At 37.0% G+C, this 18,234-nt stretch overlaps 1 protein-coding gene across 3 annotated transcripts in view; it reads left to right on the forward strand.

The window, feature by feature from the left end:
* Positions 1 to 18,234, forward strand: part of LOC125234258 (autophagy-related protein 16) — a 246,859-nt gene that overhangs the window by 213,222 nt on the left and 15,403 nt on the right. For all 3 annotated transcript variants that reach the window (XM_048140473.1, XM_048140480.1, XM_048140488.1), the window contains one exon: positions 15,074 to 15,209. In XM_048140473.1, coding sequence (XP_047996430.1) covers positions 15,074 to 15,167 — 94 coding nt within the window. In that variant the 3' untranslated portion in view covers positions 15,168 to 15,209. The remainder of the gene's footprint in view (positions 1 to 15,073; positions 15,210 to 18,234) is intronic.

Here is an 18,234-nt window from a genome sequence, read left to right on the forward strand (position 1 = left end):
AACATTCAAACATAACAAAATATTACAAAAGCAAATATTTACGGATCTAGGATCAAATTCGTTGGTCGCTGTTTACACACACACAATGCGAGGATAGCCCGTGTATAAACAAGGTGTCCGACCCACACAACGATAAATATTCTCGACGTTCGCGATGAAAACTCGGAGAGCGAAGCGACATACGTCTGACCTCCACGAGCTCCGACGCGGCACTGAAATCGCAGGCGTCCGTCGCCGGTAAAATAGCGACAGGAAGGCTAGTTTTCAAAAAATTGGCAAAAAATCATTATAAAATATTATAACGACAACTGGATAACAGAAATTTAAGCAGATTGTGCAGATTATTTATATACTAAAATAACTTCGATAACATGTAGATTTTCGGAGAAATGATCACTTGTTTCGATGTATTTTCAAGACAAAATTGAGTTCGTTTTACTCTCAATTTCTCAATTTCAAAGGATTAAATGATAAATATTGTTTAATGGGCCTAAAGTACAAGATATTAGGAACTTAAATTTACCGCATTTATGAGAGTGAGCTTATCAAATTGTACATAATAAGAGCTCCGAAATCAGTGCTTCACGCGGTTTTTCCTAAACGAGCATCAGAAAAAAAATCATTACCAATTGAATAAGCTTTTTCTTTCATATGTTTTTTGTTTAACCTACGGTTAATAACATGTTCTAACTGAAACAAGTACTTTTACTGTCTTTTAGTATGGGTAAAGTGTACAATTTTATCGTTGAATATTGCGAATTTTACAATATATCGCCAATTTTTGTCATAGCGCTCTTAAGAACTTCGGTCTATAACGTACATATTTCAATTAAAAAAAACCTTCCATTAATTATGCCGTAATTTTAGCTAATTTCCCCGTACTATTTATTTAGGTCCATACTCCGTATAAATGTGTATTCTGTAAGCAGCATTAATAATCAGACTAAAGTTAATAATCCAACATTCGCACTTCCTCGGTGCGTAACTCACCCGACGCTATGAGACTCCCTATGGTTATTAGCGTCATTCTCTCGAACATTAATCAATGGCGAAACATTACCCACCTTTAAGTTTTATAAGAAATAAATATGAAAATTGTACACAGTTTACGGCAATTTATTAAATTCAAGCATTGAATTGTAGTTCCGTAGGGCGCCGACATGATGTAGTGTTAGTACGGGCCGATATATTTTATACTTAATGTTTTACTAGCCTAACATTATTAAGGTTCAAGATGAACCCGATGCGCGTCTATTAGTTTTGCACTCGGACCTGCACGCGACGTCTAACCACGTTGGATCAGTACAGTGAATATTATTCGTAATAAAAGGACATCTTGGTTAAACAATATTAACATAGACTAAAAAGTAACTATTTTTGGAATCCTATAATAATACCTTTTAAAACATAATTCATATACACTTATATACTTAAATCTTTAAAAATATTTCATAGGTAAGTACCAAATACAACCAAACGTAAAGAAGCAATGAATTGAAATTGTATTGAAAGCATTCGTTTGACGTTGAAAATATGTGTATTATGATTATAAACAAAATCAAGCGTAAATAATTTTATTCCTAGGTATTTTTATTCGAATGGAGGCAATTCAATAATATTGATATTATCTGGACAAAGAAATTACATTTTACAAAATATGGTATACCATACTGTCGTACCTAATAGATTGTCTGAAGCGAACTTACAACTATTATGGGCAGGGCACCCTTAGTAGTTTAGTACCCTTACGCACTTACGCAGGTGTCTGATTTAGGGGAATTTTTGTATTTACTAGTTTTCATTGAGTTTTAAATTATTTAAAAAAAATCTAAATGTATGTCAAGTCCCCAATCCGCATTGGGATAGCGTGGGGACTATAGCCCGAGCATTCTCATTTGTGAAAGGAGGCCTGTGCCCAGCAGTGGGACGTATATAGGCTCAATTATTATATTAAGTAGTATTTTAAAAGAAATTTTTTAGATAGGTATTATGGTTTTGTAATTACGTCTCATTTCATTTGTTAACAAATAAATCCAATAATTAATATTATCTTCATTATTGAAAAAAAAATGCATAAATTGTCCGACGTCAAACATATTGCCGTTAGCCATATCTTCTGTATTTATAGGATCTTCTGTTCACCCGAGGCAAGCATCAAGACTATATGCTTTAGAATAAATACAAAAAACTAAATTGCAATTATTCAGCATATTGGTTAAAGTGGTCTCTTTTCATCTACACCTATTCAGCTAAATAAGGAAATGATATTTACTAGGAAAATTTAAGAGCAGAGAAGTTTATTCAGTCTTTCATTTGTAGTCATTATTCTAAGGAGTTTTATGATATACTCGTATATTTAAATCGTGTCATGTTAATTAGTTTTTACTATTATCTAATTAATTCGTATAAAGCAAATGCATTTCGTTTAATGTTGCGCCTGGCACCAATGATTTATATCCAGTAATAGTCTAAGTATTTATCCTCGTCTTAAGTGCCGTATGTAAATAAATACGCGTCATTATTCTCGACAAATAAAAAGGCCGACAAATGAGCAGGGACGGTCATGTTTCATTTGCGCCGGAGCAGCCCTGAGCCCGCGACCGCTCGGAGTAGCCGCCTGCTCCCGACCTGACCCCAAGGCAATAAACTTGCAGTGGATACATTTTTGACCTTGAATATAAAACTAGAATTGCCTTGCTCGTGACATCGTTTAGTTTCCCCGTAACATTTTGCATGGACAATTGAAATCGTGAGGTCAACATTGGCTCGGTCTGTCTCACCGTTGCAAATTTCTCTTTCCCATACCGTACAGAGAATATTCACCCGATGCCAGCGAGCGCTGTGGCCTACTGGTAAGCTACCCCGATGACCTTTTCAACCCTGACTGGTTGTCGAAATACGTAAGTAACAACAATGATCATAATACAACTTGTATTTGATAAACATATCAATTATCGTACTTCTAGGTCTTGGAGATCCTGAGACAATTCCATACTTTGAATTATTTCAAGTTTTGTTTCGTCTACTTGTCTTGCATAAAAGTCAATTTTTCATACTTATGAAAATTAACTCCTAAGTTCTTATCATTTTTAAGTACTTGATTTTTATATGTATACTTAATCCTTGGTGCAAATACGTATGCACCTGCTTCCGCTAAAGCCGAACCAAATCAGTGTTATGAATCATACTCCTATCATATTAAAACAACATAACACTGGAATCAGTTGAACATGTAAAGGATGCAGCCGGTGCAGCGCCAGTCGTGTTGCAAATGTAAGCCGATCATGTGCGCACCATGTCCAAATGTCACGATTAAACAGTTATTCCTGGGTCGTTTCGTTTTATTTTCACTTAGCACTATTCTATTCGACTCGTAACCTACGGTTTTAATTTTATCTAAGCAAATTCACTTGTATACGTGGACGTCTGTAGGTATGTGTAACCTTATTTTAAATCGCGTGCCAACGTAACAGTCACCTTATTTAGCGATTTGTTAACCTATAAACATTAAACATACTTTCTAATTATTGCTTATTCAAAATAAAATTGTCCATTGTCGCAACAGACATTCACAACCTACAATGCCAATAAACCGTCGTAATGTTTCCTTACCTCAATATTTTAATGTAGTGTTTGCATTTGCAACACAATGAACACGCACTATCTATTTGGTATATGAACTCTAAACCATCACTGAAAATGTCATAAAATATTGTCTTTTACTTCACATATAGTTAATGGACCAATATTAATTTAGTCTTTTATATCCACATCACAAGCTCCGTCAGGATTCGGAGAACATCACAATCCATTAACTTATCGTTTTAAACATTCATTTATTTAGAGGTATACCTAAATGTACCATGTCTCTCGCTGTCCTCATAAATTTTCCATAATAACCTAACCACAAAATTAAAATTTTGAAAAAACCCCCGACCGCGACCTAGTGGACCGATTTTCATGAAACATGGCTAAGAACACTCCCGACTATCACAGCTTTCAAATAAAAAAAACTAAATCGAAATCGGTTCATCCGTTCAGGAGCTACGATGCCACAGACAGACACACACACAGACAGACAAACAGACAGACAGATAGACACGTCAAACTTATAACACCCCGTCGTTTTTGCGTCGGGGGTTAAAAAACCGAATTTTAATAAAAATTCAAATATAAATAAAATACTTAGTAACGAAGACATTTTATACGTTTCCGAGGATAAGAATCGATGAGCTAAACTAGATATATAAACCACTGCGTGTTGTGTTTCCGTGTTTGATGGTTTTTGTGCGATACATTGAATGGGTCATACTTGCCCACTGACATTGTGGTTTGTAGCGCTCAGATTGCAGATGCTTTGTCCACTTTAGACGCCCCCTACAGTCGCCTTAGTAGCCTTAGAAGCCTTAGAATCCATTCTTTAGTTAATCTGCGCAAGTACACCATATTGTTACATGGCTCGTGACGTCCACCAACTGCAGGCCGAGATACGATCGAGCTAATTTGCGCATACGTCTTGCATTACAATGGTGTAAATAATTTCTCTCACACGGCTACAAAGAAACGCGGAAACATTCCAGTGCGTATCTTTGCTCAGCCATTCTTGTCCTCAAATTTTAATGTTCCTTCAAACTTCAAGTTGCGTGCTCATTTTATTGCAAACGCGGACACTTATTCAATATTGAAGTAAACTTTACAACTGTTTACTCGCATTGTGACTGTAGGTACCGTTGTTGCATAAACACTAGGTTTAATCTACTGCGGTTAAAATCAATGAACAGAATCGTATCGACGTAAAGTGAGATGAGTAATAAAGATATGGTCCCTGGTGCTCAGACCATTGTTTCCCTTTTCATAAACAGGTGGTTATCGGAGTAAACTAACTGTTACAGGAGATATCTAGTTAGCTCATTATAATAATTCATATTTACAACAGGACATTCAGGTTGTTTATTTAACCACTTAAAATCATTTGTTATCCTATTGTCAGTTTGAGTCATTTTGGCTGTCTGACCTGAACATGTTCAGTTTTCAGTTCAATTCATTGCAGATTTTTTATCTCGACTTCCGGATTGGTCGGATTGACCCCTTAATAAAAGTGCACAAAACTATTGCAGATAACTAAATAAATGATCCTGTACGTTATGGTATACAAAACGTTTCGTATAAGTAATAATAAGAAGTGGGTACCTATGTCATTTTAAAGGCTATAGCTTAATCAATGAAAATTACATACCTACTTCTTGTCGAACAGGACCTAAATAAATCTTATTATATAAGATTTAACTATTTCCAATAAAGCAATGTATTCAGGTACTATTTAATAAGTACATAAGCTTCATAACTCATTTTACCGTTTGGTTTTATATGCGCTGTAAATTTAACGAAGCAATTTGTTGATTGCTTCGTTTAATTAACGACTTTTAAGTACCTGGCTGAAACGTCACATTTTCGTTTTAGGTTTAATAGTTATTTCACTTTTCATTATGTTTTGTAATTGGGTACATATATTAAGCTCCTATAATACTATTTCTAGTTTTATGCGTTTTCATAGAGAAGCTGTCTTTGCTATTTATCTATAAAATAGTTTTGATGTTTATAATGTTATTAACAATAATGAGCAGAATAATTTTATAGCTATCGTTTATATCTTCGTTACCGAGTATCCTTTTGTACGTACACAATGCCTATCTAGATTAGATGACGGCTCCAAAGGATCGTTTAACGGTTTGTCTCCTGTACGCACAATTGCGGAAATGTACTCGGATTGTAGGCGCTCATGTAGTGGAGCAGAGAGGGCAAGTCGCCGCTGCGCGTGCCGCCGCGCCGCGTAGCCACTAGCCACGTCGCTGTCCGCGCGCAGCATGCGGCCTTGCTTTATGCTCGCAAAATTAACAAGTACATGTGCGACGCTAACTTATTGTTTAACTAGGAAACATCCAGATTTATTACATGTTACCGGCACGCTTATCTTTAACGTCCCTATCGTTTCGTATCTAATTGTGCTCGTGGGAAAAAACACTTAACTAATAATTTTATGCTTTAACATAGGCACCGAGAAAATAAATAACCTTTTTTATGGTTAAAGTTCCCTGGTGCTCGTTTAGGTGCACATGAAGAGCCACATAAATGACGCGCACGCATGTTAAACTATTAGAGCAGACGCAATGTCCGAATGCGTTTATTGGTCCACTAATAACAGTTCGATATTAATAAAACGTGGGTTTGAATATATAGCCTGCACACTAATATCATAGATTCCATTTTGAGTACAATATTATAATAATAACGGTAACCCACCGGATGGCGTAACTCTCGTTCCCTGGAAGCTGGTCCGGCTTGCAATGGCTGTAATCCAGGCCACGTTTGGATACTCTTGTACCATCCCATCTTTCAGGCAGCTGGAGTTTGAGGGTAGGACTTAGAGCTAATGATTCTGATGGTTGTAGACTCTCGGTCCCGGGGTCGCGGAGGGCACTCTATATTCAGGTAGCTGACGAATCCTTTCACTGATACGGATGATCAAAGTGTGACCAGCGAGTTGATTTTTTCTATACCCAGCGAAGGCATCACCATACTGCGCGCCAATACCACCAGTCTTCTAGGCACAGTACAGTCCGAGCCCTCCTACGGAGCAGTGCAGACCTAGTTCAAATATTTACCTTGTAAATCTGACGCTCGCAAACCCATAGGTGTTTTGTTGCTGACTGAAAGTTTAAGAATCTATTTTGTGGTATGTTGTCATAATTCATAAATTACATACATACATACATACATACATATAATAGGTAGGTAGGCAGAGCACATGAACTACTAAGTTTCAGTGCCGCTCTTGGCAAAAAGGGGTTGAAAGAAATCCAAATTATGACATTACAGTGACAGGTTGCCAGCCTCTCGCCTACGCCGCAATTTAAACCATATCCCATAGTCGACTTCTACGACACCCACGGGAAGAAAGGGGATAAAGGGGAAGGGGGAGGGGGATAAATCCGTATTAGTTCACTTCCATTTTGAATAAATTTTCAAATACAGTGAACCTTTATAAGACTGCAGATTTACATGTTTTTTTAATAAATAATTCCGAAAAATGTTCATATTTTACAGGATAATCAGTACGCCATTCAATTACTCACTCGGTCCTCATAAGACGTGTCTAAATAGGCTAAATGTTAAATGATTTAAACATATCGTAAGTATCATGAAAAACATTATGATAACACGGAAAATTAATAATATTGAAATCCTAACCCGACTCATGTTGTTGAAGAGTCTTCAATAGTTTTGACAATATCACCCTTAAGTATTGCAATTTTATGTTACAAAGTAATGCAGAAAGTATGTCTTGTCGGTCGGTCCGTCTAGTTGTTGACGGACTCACAGCCCGAGGGCTTCACTACTTAGTGCCAGTATCTATTTTTTTTTTGTACGCCGCTAATGAGGCTAAGTAGTGCTCTACACCCTCCATCAAACGGAGTACCGTGACGGTGACGTTAGTACACGCGGGTCTCCTACCGTAACGTATCATAAGCAACAGTGATATCGATATGTGTGAACGCTCACGACGCTACGCCATTGTCGAAAGCAAGCGAGCGTGAGCACCCATCCCAATAATACTACGCTTATTTCACTCGCAATACCAAATTATTGTGTAATGAACAACGTCTAGCCTAATCTCGCATGCTTTTTGTGGCGGAAAGGCGAACGACCGAACCGTTCTTGAAATTGCTTTATTGGGTAACCTGTTTCCGAACAGGAGGCGTGTAATGCGGTCATGAATCAAGACACCACGGGAATGAGATTATTATGTTATAGATATTTTATGATTATTGTAGTAATAAAACCAATCAGATAAGTAATTTACTAATTCTATTTTCTCTTGCGGGTAATAATTACTTTAAATGAATTTAAAAAAACCGGCCAAGAGCGTGTCGGGCCACGCTCAGTGTAGGGTTCCGTAGTTTTTCGTATTTTTCTCAAAAACTACTGAACCTATCAAGTTCAAAACAATTTTCCTAGAAAGTGTTTATAAAGTTCTACTTTAGTGACGGTTTTTGAGATATCAGCTTTTTTTCATATTTTTTAAACATATGGTTCTAATTAACTCTTTCAAAAAGTTAGTTTTTGAGAGGTTGATTTAACTGGGGGGACGCACTTTTTTTTTTCCTTTAGGAGCGATTATTTCCGAAAATATTAATATTATCAAAAAACGATCTTAGTAAACCCTTATTCATTTTTAAATACCTATCCAACAATATATCACACGTTGGGGTTGGTATGAAAAAAAATATCAGCCCCCACTTTACATGTAGGGGGGGTACCCTAATAAAACATTTTTTTTTCATTTTTTATTTTTGCACTTTGTTGGCGTGATTGATATACATATTGGTACCAAATTTCAGCTTTCTAGTGCTTACGGTTACTGAGATTATCCGCGGACGGACGGACGGACGGACGAACGGACGGACGGACGGACGGACGGACGGACGGACGGACGGACGGACGGACAGACAGACATGGCGAAACTATAAGGGTTCCTAGTTGACTACGGAACCCTAAAAATGTTACAATTTAACTAATAATATAACGCCTTTATGTGTCTCTCTAACTAATTTAATCCATTCCATTACTTATGTCACTTAGGACTCGAGCCTTTAAGCCCGAAATTTAAAGCTTCTGAGATCTTTTTATACCTGGGTGAAATAGGCTCGTTTAACCATAGTGATTTTAATAAAATCTGTCTTAAAATAAGCTTTCTAAGTTGTATATATGGCTTTTTAAAGGCTCAAGCCTAGCCTTTTATTAGGGTTTATTCCAGGTTCGTCGTATTCCTCTTTCGTCGTATTCCAGTTTCGTTGGATTCCTAATTCGTCGTATTGCTGTTTCGTCGGAATTATCCATATAATTACTATAATTAAACTTTATACTCCCGTACTGTCTGCCCGTGTGGTGACGGGTTAAGAATTTCACCACCCCCTTTCTTCCCGTGGGTGTCGTAGAAGTCGACTGTGGGATATGGGTTAAATTGTGGCGTAGGCGAGAGGCTGGCAATCTGTCACTGCAATGTCACAATTTCGTTTTCTTTCAACCCCTTTTTGCCAAGAGTGGCACTGAAACTTGAGTTGTTCATGTGCTCTGCCTACCCCTTTATGGGATACAGGCGTGATTGTATGTATGTATGTATGTGTAAACTTTATACATGGTTAAAATCACGTTTCTAAGTATATATATATATATATTGTTTATTTATGTATTTCATAGATTATTCCGACGAAACACCAATACGACGAATCAGGAATACGACGAACCGACGGGATGTCCCAAGACTATGGGGCATGATGGGAAAGTATCTTAAATATTGTAGATATGGTATTTTGCTGAAAGGAGACTTTATTTTATTTAAAAAAAATTGTAATTCTGCATTCAATTATGTTCTAACAATGATTTGCTTAGTCTAGGAATCGAATCGAGTTCAATGTGCAAAAAAATCACTACTTGGCGTCATAACGCCAAGCGAAAGAATGTCCAATAAATAATAATACTTCTTAAGTAACATAGTATTTTAAAAGAACGTCCACTGATACATATTTTTCACTACATATTATGGTATTCTTTTTCCGGACTAGTTCGCAAAGTAATAAATAGGTACATTTCTTGTCAGGTCGAAACTTCCATATGTACTGAAAAAGGTCGTACGATTCACGTGCGAAGAGGGACTCCGCAACTCGTGTCGATTGTCAACACTTCCTTCGGTCGTGTTTTAATTTATCTCCAATCGTTTCGATATACCTCTTTTCCACACTTGTATCGTAATGTACTATTTCATCATCCTGTCCAACTTGAATTCGGAATATTACTTTACCGTTACATTAAAGACAAACTTAGTTAATGAGCTCTGTAGTTTGTCACACTTGGTTCACTTGGTTGTGTCGTTAAAACTTCTCTAAGTATGCATAATTTATTTTACCGTTTACATTGTCGAGTAGGTACTTGTGTTGCAAGGGGTAGAAGGGAACAACACAAGTATTGTGTCAAGGAAAATACTTAACATGATAGCGCAGTAAGTTATGACTGGTATCTGTAAATTAAAGGTAAGTCCACCAAAGTATACACAATAAAGTATAATTTAAATCTGGGTGAATGCTTAAAACTTAAATGCATGGTATTTGTGTAGAATGTTAAAATTTTGCCAATCTAGAGGATATAACGCAACTTTCTCATCAGTTGAACACACAGAAAGAGTCATTTCATGCTGAAATGGGTAAATATCTGCCCACCAATGTCGAGATCGTCATCAGGTCATCACGCTTCTACAATTTTTATTTGCATGCAATACCTGCTACAACTACGCCCTAACACAATGAGATTAACCTGAATTAATATGTTCTTATTTCACATAATAGTAAGGCATAATTATTCTGAATATAATAATGGGTTTAGACTTTGATCTAGATAACCTAGTATTTACTTAATATAGTTGTCAAAGCGGACCCCAGGCTCCCATGAGCCGTGGCAAATGCCGGGATAACGCAAGGAGGGTGATGACTTAATATAATGTCTATTGTCATATGAAATTCAAATGGAAACTTGAAATAAAAAAGGGAGTAATTATTATCAGCAAAAATATGTAGTTTATAATGTCTACAAAAAAACTGTGTAAATAAGTGCTGCTTGAAAATCCATCTCCATTTAAAACATGGATGACTACATTTTTTTATTCGTTGGTTTTTACCTATTTAGTCATCTACAAAGACGTTATTGCAGGAAAATTTTACGGTAGAAAAATACCTATCGTGTCTAGTCGCGTCACATCCTATACAGTCTGAATGATTAAAATGATCAATATGGTCCAGTACCTTTTCTGTAAAAGAGGACTCTATTTACGGAATAAAATACTATCCTCCTTTACCTGTACGTATTCTCGTGCGTATACCATTAGGTACTTGAACTACATAAAGCTGTAATAGACGGTCCTTAGCTCTTCACTAGCCCAGAAAAGAACCTAATACAATGTCAGTAAATTGAAAGAGCACACGTAAGGAAACAATTGCTAGCTCGGCGCCTGATCTCATGATATTTATGACGCTTCCTGCTACCCATATTGGATATTCGAGGCGGCTTGTTATACGCAGCCCGGTTCGGTATGTGTAAACGAGCCAAGCAAACCAGACGCTAATTCTTCTTTATGGGTAGCCTTACCCCGAGGACGCACTAGCTTCTGCGGTGGTCTGAGTGTTGCGGAGCGAGTACCTATTGAGAGCATTTTTTGTCTGTTGATGTTTAGTTTTATGTACTGGTGTCTAAACTAATTATTAGTACGACATCAATATTGATTTCAATTCTTCACCGCGGTTGCAGCCGCTCGGTCTAAGAACTTCTGTAACCAACAGCCGTGAGTTCGCTCCCTTACTGAGTGTATTTATCATAACATTCATAACATTGTTTGCAAAGCATTATTGCATGGCATGTATGTGTAACTAAAATTGAATTGTTCACAAAATAGTTATAATTATAACTTATAAGTTTCCGTGAAATATTTAAAATGTAGTTCCGGTTAAGAAGTCACGCTCCGGTTCTTCGCGGACCCTGCCTTAAAGCCGCGATCCAACAATCACAACAGAACCCGCCACAGACAGCCTATATTTTCAAAGTCACTGACGTGCTGGAATCACAATCCTTCCATATCCGATGTACCGCTGAATAAAGACGATTTGCTTCAAACCTAGCCTTTGGCTCAAGGCCTCTCTTTGCATACCTTTTTGGCGAAGATCATTGTTTAGAAATCAAACGGTTCAGCAGTGATAGGTCTTATTTTTTTCTGTCTATGTTATTGTGCTATTCTTTATCTATATATAAGTATTAATACTAAGTAGTCATCATATCTGTATGTCTGTACAAATACACTACTAAATATGATACCCCTACGTCTATGTCTGTACAAATACACTACTAAATATGATACTTACAACAGTATGTAATGTATTGGTTGGTATTTTCGAACATTTTTCTTTTTTAAAGCTAAACAGGCGTTTATGACAAACTTGTGGAATTCCAACAGTAAACGTGTTATATATTTTAATAATTATATATATACATGAATATATGAATCATTGCAAAACTATTTCTAAGGTCAGTGTCGGGAAGATCGTCTACCCAGAAAGACCGTCTACTGAATATAACTTTTGTATTTATATATCTATCACCTTACACCTCCGAAGGTATACCAGTTTTTCATCCTTAATCCATTGGTCTTCAATAGATATCCCTAGGACGAACACTAGTTAACAAAAAACTTGATTCGTGTTTCGAACTCGACCATCGAGTTCAACAAGATTACGTAAAAAATTAAAATAAAATAGAAGCAGTTGGAATATTTGTGCATTATGTATGTAACGTAGTAATTTAATAATCGTTATTCCTGGCTAGAACAATTAATGCTCTTAAAACGCGTTCAATTTATTGTTTTATGTCCTGAAATATGTAACTTCGAAATTGTGCCTAGTCGGAAAGACCGGCATATAAGAGTAAGGCACCTTTTTTAGGCTTTATAGGAAATAAGTCGAGTTTAAACGGATGTTGTAGGTTAATTTTAATTATAAGTTTCGGCTTTGCTTTTGTCTGGACCTGAAAAAAGAAGGTTATCAACCTCATTTACGGGACATAATATGACGGTCTTGCCTTATAAATAGAAAAATGCTGATATGTTGAAAACATCAACGTTATTTGTTTTAATATCTATTACATTACTCCCTGTTATTACAGAATATAACAATGAACATGATTTTGATACTTATTTTCATATGAAATGACGCGAGAATGAGCACTAGACGGTCTTTCCGTACTCAGCGCGTGGGGACGGTCAACCCGCCGAGCCTTAAAAAAAGTGATTTTATCACATAAGTTTACTTTAATTCACCAAAGTATTATAAAAGCTGTGTAGAATATAAAATTTGCTAGCCCATAGGACCATGCGGATCACTCCAGACTACTTTAATAGTCTAGTTTTATCCACTCAAACTTTATTTCAAATAAAGTATGCCGGTCTTGCCCACACTGACCTTATAAGTTTCTTATCTAATATTTCAATTTGAACGTAGGTACACTGGCAATGCACGATAACTGAAGAACATCAGTAACCATTGCCATTGCCATTGTGATAACGGTGTGCGTTTGAAATTGTTCGAAATGCGAATCGTACTGTGAGGCCGATCTACTAGTTTTCTGCTAGCGCTACCGCTAATAGAATAACATTGTCGGCAGACCAGGTTACAGATTTATAACGCTGCCATTTAAGTACGAACGGGTCTCTTAACCACGTTCCATAGGATTGCGCCGTAGCCAACGAAACGGTAATGTCTCTATCCTATCACTCTATTATAGTAGTGCGTCAGAGACATACCTAAGTGTTTCGTTCGCTACGGAGTGGAAACGGCTGTCATTTTCGCTAATAACCCAGGATGCTACGATGGAGGCTACGACAGTGAAACGCTATCTCTCGTTCTATCTGCTATCACTCTTCTATTAGTACTCGTACAATAGTCAGAAAGGGTTTTGTTTTCGTAGAGTAGTAGAAAACAATTGTCATCTTGGCTAAGCAATCTCGGTCGTCGTTAGAATACTACAAAGACTTAGTTTTTTATGCGTCTTTTTGAAAGTGCAAAAATATGTATCGAAAAAATCGTCTCATAAATATGGTGCTACGCTCTTATTACACCGGAACTAAGATGCTATGGGCCATATTTTTGAGTAAGATGTGTACACTGTGATGTGATTGTACGAATCGGAACGATGTATCTAAATATGTAAGTGATGTCTGGAATCGTCAACTTCCACGAGGAGTCGACCAGCTTGCGGGCGTACCTCTCCAATTAGGTGTCTTAAAGCCATGAACCTGTTAGACTCAAAACAATAATACTTTTTCTTAAAAGCCTTAAAGGGAGACTATTAGTGATGACAGTACCATATATTCACAACTATTGGCTACAAGAAATGACGAAGTGAATAGTCTTCCAGAATTAAAACCGCGATGATGATAAGGCCCTTATTTCTGACCACCCGCCGCCGGCAGCCGGCGACCGACGCGTGACCGACGACGTTCGCATGTTTTGTTCGGGAATTTTTGAGGGTGGTTTCTCTGAAACGTCGTCGGCGGCGGGTAGGTTGACGGGCGAAGATCACATGACTCATTTCACTACAAACAATCCCGAATAAAACATTCGAACGTCGTCGGTCGCGGACACGCGTCGGTCGCCAGCCGTTGGCGGCGGTTGGCCAGAGAAGCAAGGGCCTAACATGTCGCAGGGTTCATAGTTTTTATTAGGTTACGTGATCTAAATAATACATTACGATTTACAATACAAGTTCGAAACGAGTGGCGATAAATTAAATCGATAGTAGTTAAGAATTTCGTTTTCGCACGTGTATCTTACGACATTTTTCAGTACAGATGGCCCTCCGAAGTTCCGACCTGACAAGAAATGAACCACTTATCTCACTAATGCGTAAAAAAAACACCATCTTGTACCGAAAACATATTTTTAACTTAACTTTTAGTGCAAGTTTTCACTCTCAAGGATACATACCGTAAATATCGACAAACTAGGAGAACGCTCTGGTCAGTATCGCGTTGGTAGCGCTTGCACCTCAGAAGCTTTTAGAATTAATTCTTCATAAAGCCTTATACGATGACTCCGTTCAGTCGCAAGTAGGTGTGACCAAATATTTATTTAAACGATAAATGAATATTTAGTTGACCTGAATCTCTACTCTTTTTTTTCCGTTAGCCAATGTACCTAACTAATTCACTACATCAAGCTACTTAAGGAATAACGAAGATAATGGTATTTTAACGCAATGTATTGTACAGGTGTCTAGGGGACGTTAAATACCTATTGTTATCCTAGCTTAGGCAATTTATATAAGTATGGCGTAATTCTGTGTCCAGCCGAAAACAGTTGATGAATTTCAGACTGCCAAAAGCTCACCCACGTGTCGATAGATAGGAGTCCTATAATTGAATGCTATAGTCGTACGAAGTGTAATAGGTACATATAATAAAGTATGTGTTTGTTCGCAGAGCGGCGGTAACAGCTGTATCGTGGCACCCCCAATCGGGACTGCTGGCATCTGTGGACCGCGGCAAGCGAGCCGTCATCTGGGGTGACTTGTGATACGCCCTGGACGCTCCCTTACCCGCCCCTCCCGCTCCAATGGTAGGTACCCCGTTTCTGGTATACCTAAAGCTTGTCCCAGAAAAAAATGTTGTTTATACAAGCAGCGATTACGTTAAAACTTTCAATCAAAAAGGTTTAAAAAAATACTGCCGTTTGTAAGTTACAATCCTATATTAATAGTTATTAGAAAAAAGAAGTCGAAATAAAATGTAAAAGATGTTGTCTTCCCAAGAAAATTTGCACGAAAATATAGTGTACAAACACGTCGAACATGGAGGCAATACTACGAAAAAGTAGCGGAGGAGCTGAATACAGGCATAAGAACCATTCAAAGGGTGCTTATTGCTTAAACGATTTAGGAAGACTGGTGGAGTTCGGTGCTGGCCTGAAAGTGGTCGTAAGAGAGGGTTTGTAGATAGAAAAATTGAGAAAAAACTCATATGCAAAGAAAACCAGCCTCTCCGTAAGGGATTTGGCTAAAAAGTTTATAACTTCGAAGTCTGCAACTAGTGAAGAAAATTAATCACATAAATACCAAGCAGCAAACAGAAGAGAAAACCAGATCAAGAAATAAATATTCAAAACTAATCGCAAAAAATACTGTATTGTTGTGCATGACGAAACGTACTGCAAATTGGACTTAAAATCATATAACCCGGGCATCATTATTATTCTGGCTCCGACAGAAAAGCTATTGATGATGAGTACAAGGTTATCAAAACTGATGAATTTGCCAAGAAAGTTCTGGTATGGCAGGCCAGACTTGCTAAACTAGGTTGAATGATACATTTTTAATGCAAAAAATGTATCATTCAACCTGATTTTTGAATGAGACCAAGTAAATGAATAAATATTATCTCATATAACACATAAAACTAGAAAAAAACTGTCGTACCGTAAAAGTTAGAGTAAGTATAGTAAAACAGGTAGAGTCAATATTTGCAGACATTAAAAAGTCATCACCTTATCTTACCAAAATTGAATTTCAAGTTTAAAAGCGTTGAAGTATGATTGAATTTAGAATATACTCTGGTCATAACTTAATTCACTTTGGTTTTATCAAACGATGCACCCTATTTTAGGTAGGTAGATCCCGTTGCACTTGACTGCGTTCCCACAATTGACGCACCTGATGTTTTTTTTACATTTTATACAAACTAGAGTCTTATATAAAACTGTTTAAGGTTTAAAACGTACATAAGGGCATGTAGTTTAGCAATGTTTTGAAAACTTGGAATTCCCTACCCCTAAATATTAGACGCGCTCAATCTCCTACTTCTTTTAAGATACTTCTCAAGCTTCACTTTTTATCTGATCATTGATCAATGATACCTTGATATACTTATGTCCCCTATAGCTGGCATGTAATTTGTTATATATATATATATATTATATATATATATATATATATGTATGTTTATGTATTGTATTTTATTTTTATGTGTGTAGTATATTGTTTTGCGTAGTATAGTTTGTGCTAGATTTCCTCTAAGTCTACATTTAGTACACATACTTACAAGGTTAAATTTATTATTCTCCACTACCTAGGTTGTCTGGAAGAGATCGCTCTTTAGCGATAAGACCGCCTCTTGTTTTACCTCTTAAGTTGTTGTTTATACTTGCTATGTTGTTTCGTGTATTGAGGTGTGCAATAAAGAGTATTTGTATTGTATTGTATTGTACCCCATAATTTGCTAAGGGTACTTTTAATGGCGGTATATACTAGAGTGAGTGCCTAAAAAAAAGGACTGTCGCCGTTTATAAAACGGCATAAGAAGTCTGCTCTGTTGTGGCTTGGTTTGGCCACGTATCACTACACAAAGAAAGCTATAGAGTGGCATTAGTCCAACAATATCGAATTTGTGGAAAAATACCATTATCCTCCCAATGGCCCTGAGTTGCGGCCCATTAAAAATACATATTGGGCCAACATAAAATAAAAGCTTTTAAATGCAACATCAGTTGATAATTTCGAGCGAAAATGAAGTAAGCTTCAAAACTAATCACAGATTCAGATGTACAAGCGTTGACGGCAGGGGTAAAGGTTAAACTAAGAAGTTTACGGGTAAAAAAAAACATTGTAAAAATATTAATTTATACTTTTGGTTACTGAATGATCATTCAACAGAAATGTTTGCTAAACATAGGATGATTCATTTAATTTACCATTTATTGAGGCAAAATGAAAAACGTTATTTTTTTCTGGGACAAGCTTTACTGCAGACACATCAACGTCCATAGACTCGCAGAAAAGGTTTATGAAAATTCCCTTAAAAAAAGCGAAGTCTAAATTCGGTAACAGACGGTTTGGTGCAACCGACCCTAAAACTGGAAAAGGTAGTCTGAATTACAAGCCGTGTGTGTGGGTGTAGACGGTGTAGTGGTAACTTTTCAGTAGGTACTAACTTTTGAGAACCGCCATCATAATCAAATTAGGAAGGCTTTATACACGTTAAACTTTCGTGAGACATTTTTTTTTGTATGAATAGGTAGAGGTTTGGCCACGATCAGTGATGATGCGGTCTACGGTGGAGCACGCTTACCTATGAGATACCTATTTACACTTGCTTTAAAGAGACCTGGATTGTACTCATACGGAAACACAGACTCAGGCAGGGCATACCGCTCCTTGGCGGTTAGCAAATGTTGAAGACATAAAATAATGAATGAATCTACGGTTGTACTCACGTTATTATATCGCTATTGCTGCGACATGTTTCGGGCCAATTTGGAGGCCCCTCTTCTACACCACAGAGTTTAGCCGCCGCTTGAACTCCTATATGCCTGAAGAGGACCTCCAAATTGGCCCGAAGAGTACCGAAAAAGTATTCTGGATAATCTTGATAGTTTTATTATTTTTAAGTAAGTGCGAACATATGTACCTTTAGGGCCATAAGTACCTAATCAACTATCGATTACGCTTTCATTATTATTTTTTAATGTTCCTAAGGATCCACCTGCACCTACTTACTTGCAAAGAAATTTACAGCTTTTACTTTAAGCTGCTAACAGCTTCTGTATCTACATTGTAAGAGAAAAGCACGTCAGTTTATTATTAGTTGAT

This window comes from Leguminivora glycinivorella, chromosome 2 (assembly GCF_023078275.1).
Source record: "Leguminivora glycinivorella isolate SPB_JAAS2020 chromosome 2, LegGlyc_1.1, whole genome shotgun sequence".
Classification (NCBI taxonomy): Eukaryota; Metazoa; Arthropoda; class Insecta; order Lepidoptera; family Tortricidae; genus Leguminivora; species Leguminivora glycinivorella.